This window comes from Anastrepha obliqua, chromosome 3, assembly GCF_027943255.1.
Source record: "Anastrepha obliqua isolate idAnaObli1 chromosome 3, idAnaObli1_1.0, whole genome shotgun sequence".
Taxonomy (NCBI): Eukaryota; Metazoa; Arthropoda; class Insecta; order Diptera; family Tephritidae; genus Anastrepha; species Anastrepha obliqua.
The window spans coordinates 52,176,446-52,187,920 of NC_072894.1; the positions used below are offsets into that span (position 1 = coordinate 52,176,446).

The following is an 11,475-nucleotide window of genomic DNA, read 5'->3' on the forward strand; positions in this document are numbered from 1 at the left end:
TCGACTCGGATATAGGTATCTCTGTTTTCAATGACGGATCAAAGATGGAATCTGGAATGGGAGCGGTGGTTATCCCTAAATCAGCCAATATTTCAGTCTCCTTTAAACTGCCGGAAACGAGCAGCTTTAGGGATCGCTGTTGGGAGGGAGACACTAATATTTTTTTGTGATAGACAACCTGCAATCAAAGCCCTGTCGTCGCCTTATTGCAACTCTCTTCTGGTAAACTCCTGTAAGGAGAAACTCAAACGTCTCGAAAGTTCAGGAAATATTTCCTTTATCTGAGTTCTGATTACAATTGTCCCCTTCTCGGACATCAGTGTCCCCTTGACCGTTGTTAAAGGGAAACTGCACAATTTCTTTCTAAAAAAAGCGCAAGACGGATGGAAGTCTGTCCCATCGTGTGCTATTTCAAAAACACTATAGCCTCAAGACGATAGAAACAGAACGCTTGAGGTGATGGGAATTCCCCGCCATTAAATTTCCAAACTCATTGTCACTGGGTAATCGGTACTCATCCGGAGAAGCAGGGAATTCCGTACAACCCCTATTGCAGAAGCTGTGGGGATCCTGCAGTGAAAGAGACTGTTGAGCACTTTCTCTGCAAATGTCTGGCTCTGGCGGCAAGTGCTACTTGTAGTGCATCACGTTTAAAATGTTAATACTAAATTTCCGTTCCTAATGCGACAAGCTATAATTCCCATTGCATATGAGCTTGTTTGTTTCCAAAAATGAAAAGCCAGCAAGAATTAAATTTTACTTGGCGGAGCGAACTTAGCCTTCCTTACTTGTTAACTATAATTTGCAGTATCTGTCATTTATCGCTTGGACCGTTCATATGTAGAAGTCTTTGAGTATATAAAACCCGATACCACGTGGATAAAAATTATTCGTTTAAAATTTGTGTTGCAGTTATGAAGCTTCTGAGCATTTTCGCCTTATGCATTGCTGGCGCTGCACACGCCTTCAGCGTAGTGGAACTCACCCCGCACCACATTGAATCGCCAGTGTTAGCCAATATCGTTGAATCAACTAATAATATCGAACCGAATGGACGGATTACTAATGGGGAAAAGGCTACTGCTGGTCAATTTCCCTACCAAGTTGGTCTTCTACTGAAATCGAATGCTGTCTCCTCGGCCTGGTGTGGTGGTTCTTTGATTTCGAACACGTACGTCTTGACAGCTGCGCACTGCATTGACAGGTACGACAACTCTGTATATTTTTTATGTATCAAAAATTAATTTTCAAAATATATTCTCTCAACAGTATCCCTGAAATTACAGTTTATTTGGGCGCTACTGAACGCACATCTCCCGAATTTACACACACAGTTACCAAAGCCGATGTTATCATTCATTCTAGCTGGAACAGAAGAACCCTGAGAAATGACATTTCACTCATCAAAATCCCATATACACCTTATACAAGTAAAATTAGTGCAGTCCAGCTACCCTCCATCGCCAATTCCTACTCAACCTATATTGGTGAGCGAGTTGTTGCATCTGGTTGGGGTCGCACTTCTGATTCTAGCAACTCAGTCACCAAACATTTGATGTTTGCCACCTTAGAAGTCTTTTCGAATTCATTGTGCGCTAAGTCCTATGGAAGTTCCTTTGTGCGATCGTCCATCATTTGTGTTGCGACGCCTAGTGGTCAGTCCACCTGCAACGGTGATTCTGGTGGTCCATTAGTATTGGAATCGTCTATGATTCAAGTTGGTTTAACCTCGTTCGGGGCAAGCATTGGCTGCGAGTTGGGCTATCCAATCACATTCACTCGTTTGACCAAGTACTTAAAATGGATCAAGGAACATACAGGAGTTTCATACTAAATCGAATTAAGTATTGATGCATTTGAGAAATTCAACTGAGGCTACGTATTTACTTTAATAAAATGAATGAGTTAGTGATGGGAATCTACAATTTATAAGAATATTGACCTTAAAGTGGTTACAAAGTAAAAATATTCATTGGTATGAAAAAAAACGCCAGTTTAATCCTTAAACATATTTTAAATTTGCCTAAGCTTTCTTTCGCTGCTTGCTTTGCTTCCTCTTTCAAAAGCTATTATCTTTTATTTTATATAAGCACGTCAATACCGGATTTTATTTAATGAATTAACCACTAATTTAGATGGGCTGTTTTTAAAGAAAATTCTTTTGGCGACATCAGAGGCCCATTGTGGCGTATGGAAAAGCTTTCTCTATTACTATATCAAATAATCTTTGAACCGTCCCGTTTCATTGGCGAATCTAAACCTTTTCAACAAAAAAAATGTGCCAAAATGGTCCAGATTCTCAAAATTGGAGGTGCGTTCTTCGAAGTTTAAAGCAGTCGCCTAGGAAGTACTGAATGTCTTCTGTCAACCCGTACAAAAATGTTATTCGGAGCTCCGGATCTGGAGGCTATATAAACCAATGTCTTTTGTACTCTTCTCATAGTCGTACACTCGGATCTCCCAAATTCGAACTCAAACTATTTATTTACTATGTTGCGGGATCTAGCAAAAATTGAATATCTGATATTTAAAAGAGATTATAGGGAACTTCAGTTGATGCCTCTCAACAAAGCAGTCGAGTTGTGAAAGAGTGATCATCTAAATTTAAAGTACCAAATATAAAAATTCCATCATCCACCTATATCCAGGTATTACTGTATTTTTCATTACATGAAGTTCAATTACCCGGAATACTAACCAAATCATCATATAACTCTTTATGATGAATTAACGTGGGCTTCACCAGTTAATTTAAGCATTTAGCTTTAGGATGCATATTTTTAGGCACTTGCGAAACTGCTTTACCTACAATCACAATATGTGTTGCGATAACGGATGTGTACCGACAAAGGAAATCCTAATTGCTGTCTGAGTATTGATCGTGGGAACATAGCAAACGACTGATACACACTCGGTTCACTTTTTCAATAAACGCCATGAATCAATTACTAAAGATTACGTAATTGGCAAACCTTGTATTTGTAATCGTATTTGAGAAAAAAGTTGGTGGCGTAGTGTTTCTGATATTTTTCGTTTTGTTTACATTTCACTCTGCTTTATAAACACTTTCAACCGATTTTAGACTTGCCATACATTTTGTGACAAATTTTACAATGCATACGGCGAGCACAAATTCCCAGAAGAAAGTTGTTCGAATGCATTGTCTTCTCATTAACTATACTCAGCTTCGGGGCAAATTTCGCTTATTAACAATGGAGTGGGGAGCTAAGGAAAATCGCATTGCACGATTGTAATATATGAATGTGGGAAGAGTGCAAGTTAGATTTACGAATTACTTAAAAAATCTTTGTTTACCGCACGATCAATCGTTCTTCCCAAACGTCTGTCTGTCACAGAAATGAACTGATCGTCCTCGCGTGGTTCGAACGAGTGCAGCCATAAAAGACGTTCGAGAAAGAATTCGCAGAAATCCCCTTAGAAAGCAGAAAATCATGGTCAGGGAAATGAATGCATCGACCAGATCCATGTCGAGTCTACTTAGAGTTGATCTCCGCATGAAAGCCTCCCGTCGCTCAACTAGTCAGCTTTTGACTCTACATATCCAAGCAGCTTCTTCGGTGGCACGCGCTCCACGGCCATGAAAATATTCTTTCCACAGATGAGAAAATTTTCACTGTTGAAGAAGTTTTTAATAAGCACAACGACAAAATCTATGCTTAAACTTCTAACGAGAAAAAAAAATTTTGTTCCAAGGGTTCAGCGTGGCCACTATCCAACCTCCGTAATGATTTGGTGGGGAGTGTTTGTTAAGGACATTACATCTCTTCATTTCTGCAAAAAGGGGGTTAAGAGCAGGGCAAAAGTGTATCTGGAGGATGTCTTAGAATGCGTGGTGAAGCAGTTGAGCAGTATTCATTGATTAGAATAATACCGGTAATAAAGTGATCAATTTGTCTCGAGGTTATTGGTTTACAAGAATTCAAACTCTACAAAAGACTTCATTAGAATGAATGAATAGTTAGTGCCGGATAGCTGTTCTATGATGGGGTGTTTTATTTTCGATCACAATAAGGAACAAAAAATGCAGACTGTAAAATATTGTATTAAGTCTACCTTTCACAGATTAGACCCCAAGAAACATACAAATTACATAATATCAGGGTTAATGTGAATATGTATTTGGTTTCCGGGCGCATAAAAATTAATCTGAAATTTAACTAGCATAATTTTATTTATACTCCTAAAGTGAATACTTAAAATTTTATTTCTTTATTCGTTTTTTTTAATAAATAATTAGTTTTATTTTTTTTAGGATTTACTAATAGTGTAAACAATTTTTTATTGTTTATCTGAAGGAAGTCTCATTTATTTTTAGGGAAAAATTCTGTATATACGTTTGATATGAAATACAATGTTTTAAATGTTGGAATGGAATGAAATGGAAAACATCCTGTTTTTATATTTCAATTGGTCTAAAATTGATTATTTTAAAAACCTGGTATGGTATTTTCCAAATGTATGGCCGGACAATTGACATTTCATTCCTTTATCAAGCCACTTGCTACCACGACAAACTGGTTGAGCTGAAAAGTTAGCTGGTAGTATTCTGGTTAAAATTTAGTATTTTTCATCGCAGGGTATGTATGCATGTCTATGAATATATGTATGTACATATGTATCTGGTGTTTTTTTAAGTTTGAGAATTTTAAATGATAATACCACAAAGAAACATTGCTGGAATGAATGTTTGTTTTTAGCTTAGTTTCATAATCTGGTAGATAATTTCATGGCTTTTTTTTTTTTTTTTTAATGATATCCAGCATATGTACATATGTCCGACGCTGTTATGAGTTACATGTTTCATTCGATTAGTCCAATTTTTGACTACTTTTCCAATAAATCAGAATTATAAATCTAAATGAGCGCAATTAGCAAAAATGAGCCACAAACCGTGGTCATTTAGCTTCAAGTCTTGCACGAGCTGTATTTTGTAGGCACGTAGGCCAAGATCCTTACGTAAAATATTCCACGTAGTCGAATGAGAAAGGCCAACAAGTTGAGTACGACGACGAGTCGACATTACGGCCTTTTTTTCAAAGTAAATTTCCACAATTCGAAGCATTGTTCTGGGTTTAAACCATTTATGACAATTGCCAAACCTTACTGAAGAGAAATGTCAACACAGTTTGCTATTATCAGCAGTTCTCAAGCAGCTTAAGCAACTTCGACACAAAATTTCCACCGCAGCTAACCTTTGGATATGCCGACTCTAGTGCGTTTAAGCACAAACATCATCTAATACAAATACAATAACCCAAACCGATTTGAAACGCAGCTTTCACAGGGTATTTGTATTGGGTTCGCATGCATTTTAATATTGTTTGGGCGGAAAAAAATCCATTATTTTCTCGGTAGATGAATGTAGTGATTGAAATCTCGTAAAGTTTCCATCGAATAATTTAAAGTTTATGCTTGTTATCTAGGTGTCATTTCAGTAGCGAGTTACAGGGTGTTAACAATAGAAGATAACAGAGAGAAAATTTCAGTTTTTCTTTGATAAAGGCGTAATCGCAAGCCAGACCGTTGATATTGTGAATGGATGCCGTTTAGACATTTTTAATGTTAAAGAAAATAACGATAATATTGAAAATGTCGATAAAATCACTGAAATCATCGAAGTTGACCGCCAGGATCGACCAGAAGCTAACGAGTCACCATAAAACAGTTTGAAACCTATTGCGAAAATAAAAAAATAAAAATAATGGAATAAATAATACAATATTAAATGGTGGCAATAGTGTTTTGCAGCATGTCAATATCGCAAATATTGATTGGCTGCTGGAGTATAAAATTTAAATATACGTACGAGTATATACAGCCATGGACAGAGAAATAGCACAAATGTGAATTTATATGTTAAATTACGTTTTTAGTACGAACTCTGCGTTCATCAAATACATTTGTTTGTTTACCTTTATTACCGGTATTAAGCTTACATTTACGCAAGGAATTTACCGTTTTTTTCGATGTATTTTTTGCGTTCTATTTTATTTATGCTTATTGATGTTTTGAAGTGGACACAAAAATAGCACATTTTAACTTGTGCAGCGGAGAGTAAAACTTTAATATTGTTTCAGCGATTTTTAGCATAATTTTTTGTTTCTTAAACAAAATTTTAAAGTAATTACTAAAAATGGGACGTGGAAAACATTGCACGTCGGAAAAAAGAGCTCTTATATACCGTATGATTCAAAACGGAAAAAGCTATGCAGAAATAGGTAAAATGATGATGGGGTCTCGGAAAATGGTTTATAATGCTCTTAATTTAGTTATGGAAGACTCATCCTATCTAAGCAAAAAAAAAAAAACGGAATGAAAACCAAGGCCGCGAAAAACTGATGCTAATGTGGATAGAGCTATAATACGCAAGAGCAAAGCAGATTGCTTGAAATAAACCAAGAATCTGGTTTACTGGTGTCCAGAAAGCTTGTAGGAAGGCGACCTAACGAAGCCCAGCTGTTTGGCCGTATAAGCAGAAAAAAAAACACTCCTCTCAAAAAGACATATCAAACACCGATTTGCCTTTGCAAAAGCCCACAAAGGCAAATCTGTACAGTTTTGGAAAAACATACTTTGGACCGACGAAACCAAAATAAATAGGATAGGACCAGATGGGAGAACTATTGTAGGTCGTACAAAAATCAAGCGTTAAATGCTAAGTTCACAAAAAAGACGATTAAACACGATGGCGGAAGCATCCAAAACATGCTGCAGAGACAGTGAAGCAATGGCTCAGAAAAGAAAAAATTAATGTACTGGGTTGGCCGGCGCAAGGCCTAGTCTCAATAGAAAATTTCCCAATAGAAAATTTGTGGAATGACGTTAAGGTCAAAAACGCTAACAAACATTTTTTAAATTCTCATTATTTGTGGGCCGCAGTTGAGGAGGCTTGGTACTTTACTTGAATTCCAAAGGAAAGATGCCACAAGCTTGTAGAAAGCATGGGTCGACGGCTTGAAGAAGTAATGAAAAACGGTGGATATAGTAAAAAATATCATACTAATCTGGTAAAACAATATTATTACTTAACAATCGGATTTGTTTACTATTTTTGCTTTTATTTGGAATTTTTTAGGAAAGAAAAGTTTATTCCAAAAAGTAACAAAATCCCATGTTATGTAAATGGGAAATACCTATATTGTGTTTGGGGCAAGGTTTATTCTGAATATTAAGAGCTGATTTTGATCTGACAATTTTTCTTAGACGGAAAACTAAAAGTTTAGGGGGCGTCGCAAGAAAAATAATCAAATTGGTAAATAACGGACGCCCTACTGTATGTGCACCAGAATGGCACCAGCGAAATACAATTTAAAGATAATTTCCATGAAACACGCAGTGCAAAAATTGACAATCCTTTCAAACGAAAAAATCTGCAAACCTTGGATTTGTCTTGGTGGAAACGTATTATTACGTATACTTGGATAATAGCAGTAATAAAAATGTCCCTTAAATAACTGTTCCTGGACTAGTTAACTAATTGATTTAACCGATCTTTATTGATATATTTTTCAGTTATATGTAATTATTGTAATTAAAAAATTTAAATATGGTAATAATATATAGCTCACATAGCATACATATACATTCTTATATTTTCAACATTAATATCTATTTTTTATTTTTGTTTTGTTCTTGTTTTTCAATATATGGCTAAACAAAATCAATAACATACAAGTTGATCAACAATTTCACAAACAATCATAACGCGAATGTATGCGTTTTTAACATGACAAATACATACATATACATGTGTGTATATATTGTTTATACAACGGCATAGGTGTGTGGATATACGTACATACATATGTACATAAATATATGCATGCACATATATGATAAATATCACAAAAGATTACATTCGGTTTTTGATTCCTTTCGAGATTCCATTTATTTACAAATATTTATTTGTAGGTATACTAAGTGTTTAATTAAAATTACTATTTTACTTTTAATATAATAATGAAATTGCCATTGATTTCTAGAAAGCTAATAAGACCAAGGACATGAAGTGAATATATACTTCGCAGTTTAGTAAATTTGTATAAATTATTCGAGCGTAATATACACATATTTTTGCATTACACACGACCTTAATGGTAGAAATTTTATTAAAATATATTGAGTTAAAGATACAAAAACTATAATTTCTTATAAATATTTTCACGTTTTCCGAAGCAAACCTGCATCTTTTAAGAAACCTGCATTTTTTGACTTGGGCAAAATTCACGTTTTTTAAATAGCAGATATAAATTTAATATGAAAGAATTTTTAGTTATTTACAAATACATAAATATATATGATTTTAACTGAATGTTCATCCAAATATTTTCCATAAATAAAAAATCATAAACTGTCGTCCGTGCACTCTTCCATTCATCTTCTACACATACACCTCCTTCGTACCTGGCGAAGCTGGCTCAGGTGTGCGTTTCGCCAAAGTCGAGGGCGCCGACGTCCCACTTCCGCCCATACTCTCTCCTTCTCTACTCTCCAATGATACTTCACGTGCTGTTGGCGCAACCTCACTGACCCCACTGACCGGTTGTCCTGCCGAACGCACCGATGCATTCCGCTCTAGTATATATGAATCCTGTAGATTTAGATTTAAGTTGGCACTAAAACTGTTATTATGCGATATATTGCCACCACCATTCAGTGGCTTAATAGTGAGTATGGCGTTATTAGTCGCCAGAAATTCACCGCCACCGCCACCGGCATTGGCATTGCCTGGTGATCCATTGCTGCCATTGTAACTGTGGGTTACATCCATATTTTCATTGCCACTGAAATCGTTGATGGAGCGCATCGATGGGGTGCGCTGTATGGCCAACGAGACGGGAATTGTGGTGATGAGATCGTTGGCATCATAACCACTGGCGGTGGTGGTGATGGTCGGCACTTGCGTTGTACCGATAGGCATAATATTTAGGGTGCCAGCGGGCATTGTTTCCGCTGAACTGGTGGTAACTGTGAATGGGAAGGAGAGCGTTGTAATGTTGGTGGTGGCTGGCGTCGTTGCTGCAATATCGTGAAAGAAAGAAAAAAGTACAAATTATTTTCTACCTTGACGGATTATACATGAGAAGTGACGTACGTGAGGCAATGCCAAAGTTGACATCCTTCATATTGGACGGCAATATGGCTTGCGCCAGCGCCGTTGTCGACGGATGCCCTGGAATCAGAGTGTTATTCGAGGATGAGCTATCCATTTCTTTAATGGGCGATAACAAAAGTGTGCCCAAAACGGGTCCATCCTGATTGTTGGTGCTCGTGTACGGATACATGGAAGTTTGTGTGCTCAATTGTGGTGCCATAATCACGGTTTTCGTGGCTATGGGTGCAATTAAATTTTGAGTTTGTGCTATAATAAAATGCGTATAATTATTGAACTTACCATTCAAATCTTTTTCGCTAGATTCTTTGGTAACATCCGGCGTGGGGATGCGTGGACGTGTTTTGGGAACGTTCGCATTCATACCGTTCAGCTTGGAATCTGATTAAAATTGTGTGTGGATTGAGAGAAGTTAGAAAAATTAATGATTGCAAATTAAATAGTTGTGCGAAAAGGTTAACAAATTATCGAATATTGAAGGCTTGGAAATGGAAAGACTAGACGAGGAAGATTGTAGTCAAAAAGTTAATATGGATATAAGAAACATGAGAGTAAGTAGAATTTTTTGTATTTAATGCATATCTTCTTATTTCACACCGATCATGAGATTTATGTATGTTTTAAATAAACATGTTCACGGTTTTAGTTTGTTTGTGAGAGGCATAAATAAGACAAATGTTTTGCGTGTTCAGCGAGTTTCTGCTATCGAAAAAAATGGATCACACAAGTTGCATAAAATTGTGTGTAAAAAATGGAATAAAGTGCTCAAAAATACGTGAAGTGTTGACAGTTTTTTACGGTGAGAGTAGTCTGAGTAAAAAAAATGTTTACAAGTGGTACTAGCTTTTCACAGAAGGTCGAAAAAATGTGAATGACGAAGCTCGCTCTGGACGACCCAGCACACCAACAACCAATGAAAATGTTGAGAAAGTGAAGAAAATTGTTATAGAGTATCGTCGAATCACAATTAGAGAGGTTTCTGAGGATGTCGGCATATCGCTTGTCTCATACCATGCAATATTTTGGGAATTTCAGAAATTTTGGACATGAAGTATGTGGCAGCGAAGTTCATTACAAAATTACTGAGTTTAGACCAAAAACAACGTCGCATGAGCATCGCTCAGGAATTGTTGAATTTAAAGGGTCACAACTTGGTAACTGGGTAACATGGGTATCTGGTTATGACATCGAAAACCTTTGTTTTCGTCGTCTACATTGGAAGAGTCGAGGAGAGCCAAAACCAGAAAAAGCACGCCAAATTCGATCAAATTACCATGGCGTAGTGCACAAGGTCGTACAATAAATAAGGAAGTTGAAGTTATGCGCCGTTTGCTTGAAGCAATACGAAAGAATCGCCCGGAATTGTGGAAAAAAATGAATGATTTGTGCATCATGATAATGCACCTGCTCACTCATCTTTGTTTGTGAGAGATTATTTGGCCAAAAACAACACACTAATGATGCCACAGCCACCGTATTCACAAGATTTGGCACACCGCGACTTTTCCTGTTTCCGAGATTAAAGAGATCCATGAAAAGACGGAATTTTTCGGCTATTGAGGAGATAAAAACCGAATCGATGAGAGAGCTCAAGGATATACTAAAAAGTGGATATCAGAACTGCTTCGAGATTGGAAAAAACCCTGGCAAAAGTGTATAATGTCTGAGGGGACTACTTTGAAGCAGATACAATAGAGATTGATGCATAAATATATATTTTTCCAGAAAAATTAAAATTCACCTTGCTTTTTGAATACACCTCGTATCACATTGCACATCTATTTACTTGACGAGTGTCAAATATGACATAAAGAAAGGTACCGTCTCGGAATTATTTCCTACTGACATCAAGGCGTCACTTTTGAAAGACCCTTTATAACCGGCACTGTTTACAAGAAAACAAAAGGCTTTCTAAATTCCATATTGAAAGTCTATCGACAGAACACATGATCGACAAGATTTTTGGAAAAGTTTGTGTTACCCACATTCGATTCTAAAATATGCGATACAAATTTGTCAGCACGTAAAGTCATGGCATTATTCAAATATTTTTTAAAAAATTGGATTTTCTGCTTGGTGATTTGGTTGAATGATTACCATTTTTTTAACACTGTGCAACTGAGTACGTTTCCTCCATCACGGCAAAGTGTTTTCGCTTTTCGTGAAACGCTCATATATACATACAAATGTATGTATGAATGGCTTACATTTTAAAAAACCTTAGAAGATCCATTAATTCCACAATACTGATATCTTCTAACTCATTTGATAATAGTCTATCCAAAGTGACGAGTCTTCATTTGGACAAGGGAGAACAGTGACACAGAAGGCGTTGAGTCACT

At 36.5% G+C, this 11,475-nt stretch overlaps 2 protein-coding genes across 4 annotated transcripts in view; one reads left to right on the plus strand and one right to left on the minus strand.

Annotated features, from left to right (window-relative positions):
• Positions 1-914: 914 nt before the first annotated feature.
• On the plus strand, positions 915-1,834 carry LOC129240665 (serine protease 1-like). Of its 2 annotated transcripts, XM_054876595.1 has the most exons (3): positions 915-968; positions 1,050-1,204; positions 1,270-1,834. In XM_054876595.1, the coding sequence occupies exons 1-3, from the start codon at positions 915-917 to the stop codon at positions 1,832-1,834; spliced, it is 774 nt and encodes a 257-aa protein (XP_054732570.1). The 2 variants fall into 2 exon arrangements, with proteins under 2 accessions (XP_054732570.1, XP_054732569.1); XM_054876594.1 differs by having other exon boundaries at positions 915-1,204.
• A 5,661-nt stretch (positions 1,835-7,495) lies between these two features.
• LOC129240878 (bestrophin-2-like) overlaps positions 7,496-11,475 on the minus strand; it is a 61,355-nt gene continuing 57,375 nt past the window's right edge. Inside the window, exons 9-11 of one of the 2 annotated variants that reach the window (XM_054876930.1) lie at positions 9,416-9,514; positions 9,116-9,193; positions 7,496-9,039 (exon numbers count right to left, since the gene is read on the minus strand). In XM_054876930.1, coding sequence (XP_054732905.1) covers positions 8,402-9,039; positions 9,116-9,193; positions 9,416-9,514 — 815 coding nt within the window. In that variant the 3' untranslated portion in view covers positions 7,496-8,401. Of the gene's footprint in view, positions 9,040-9,115; positions 9,353-9,415; positions 9,515-11,475 lie in introns of both variants that reach the window. The other variant, XM_054876929.1, reaches the window with a different exon arrangement.

Excerpts from the sequence above, each read along its gene's own strand:
- LOC129240665 (XM_054876594.1), top strand. The coding sequence starts at position 915 with ATGAAGCTTCTGAGCATTTTCGCCTTATGCATTGCTGGCGCTGCACAC. Across the intron at positions 1,205-1,269 it reads GCTGCGCACTGCATTGACAG|TATCCCTGAAATTACAGTTT; the intron begins GTACGACAACTC and ends TTCTCTCAACAG.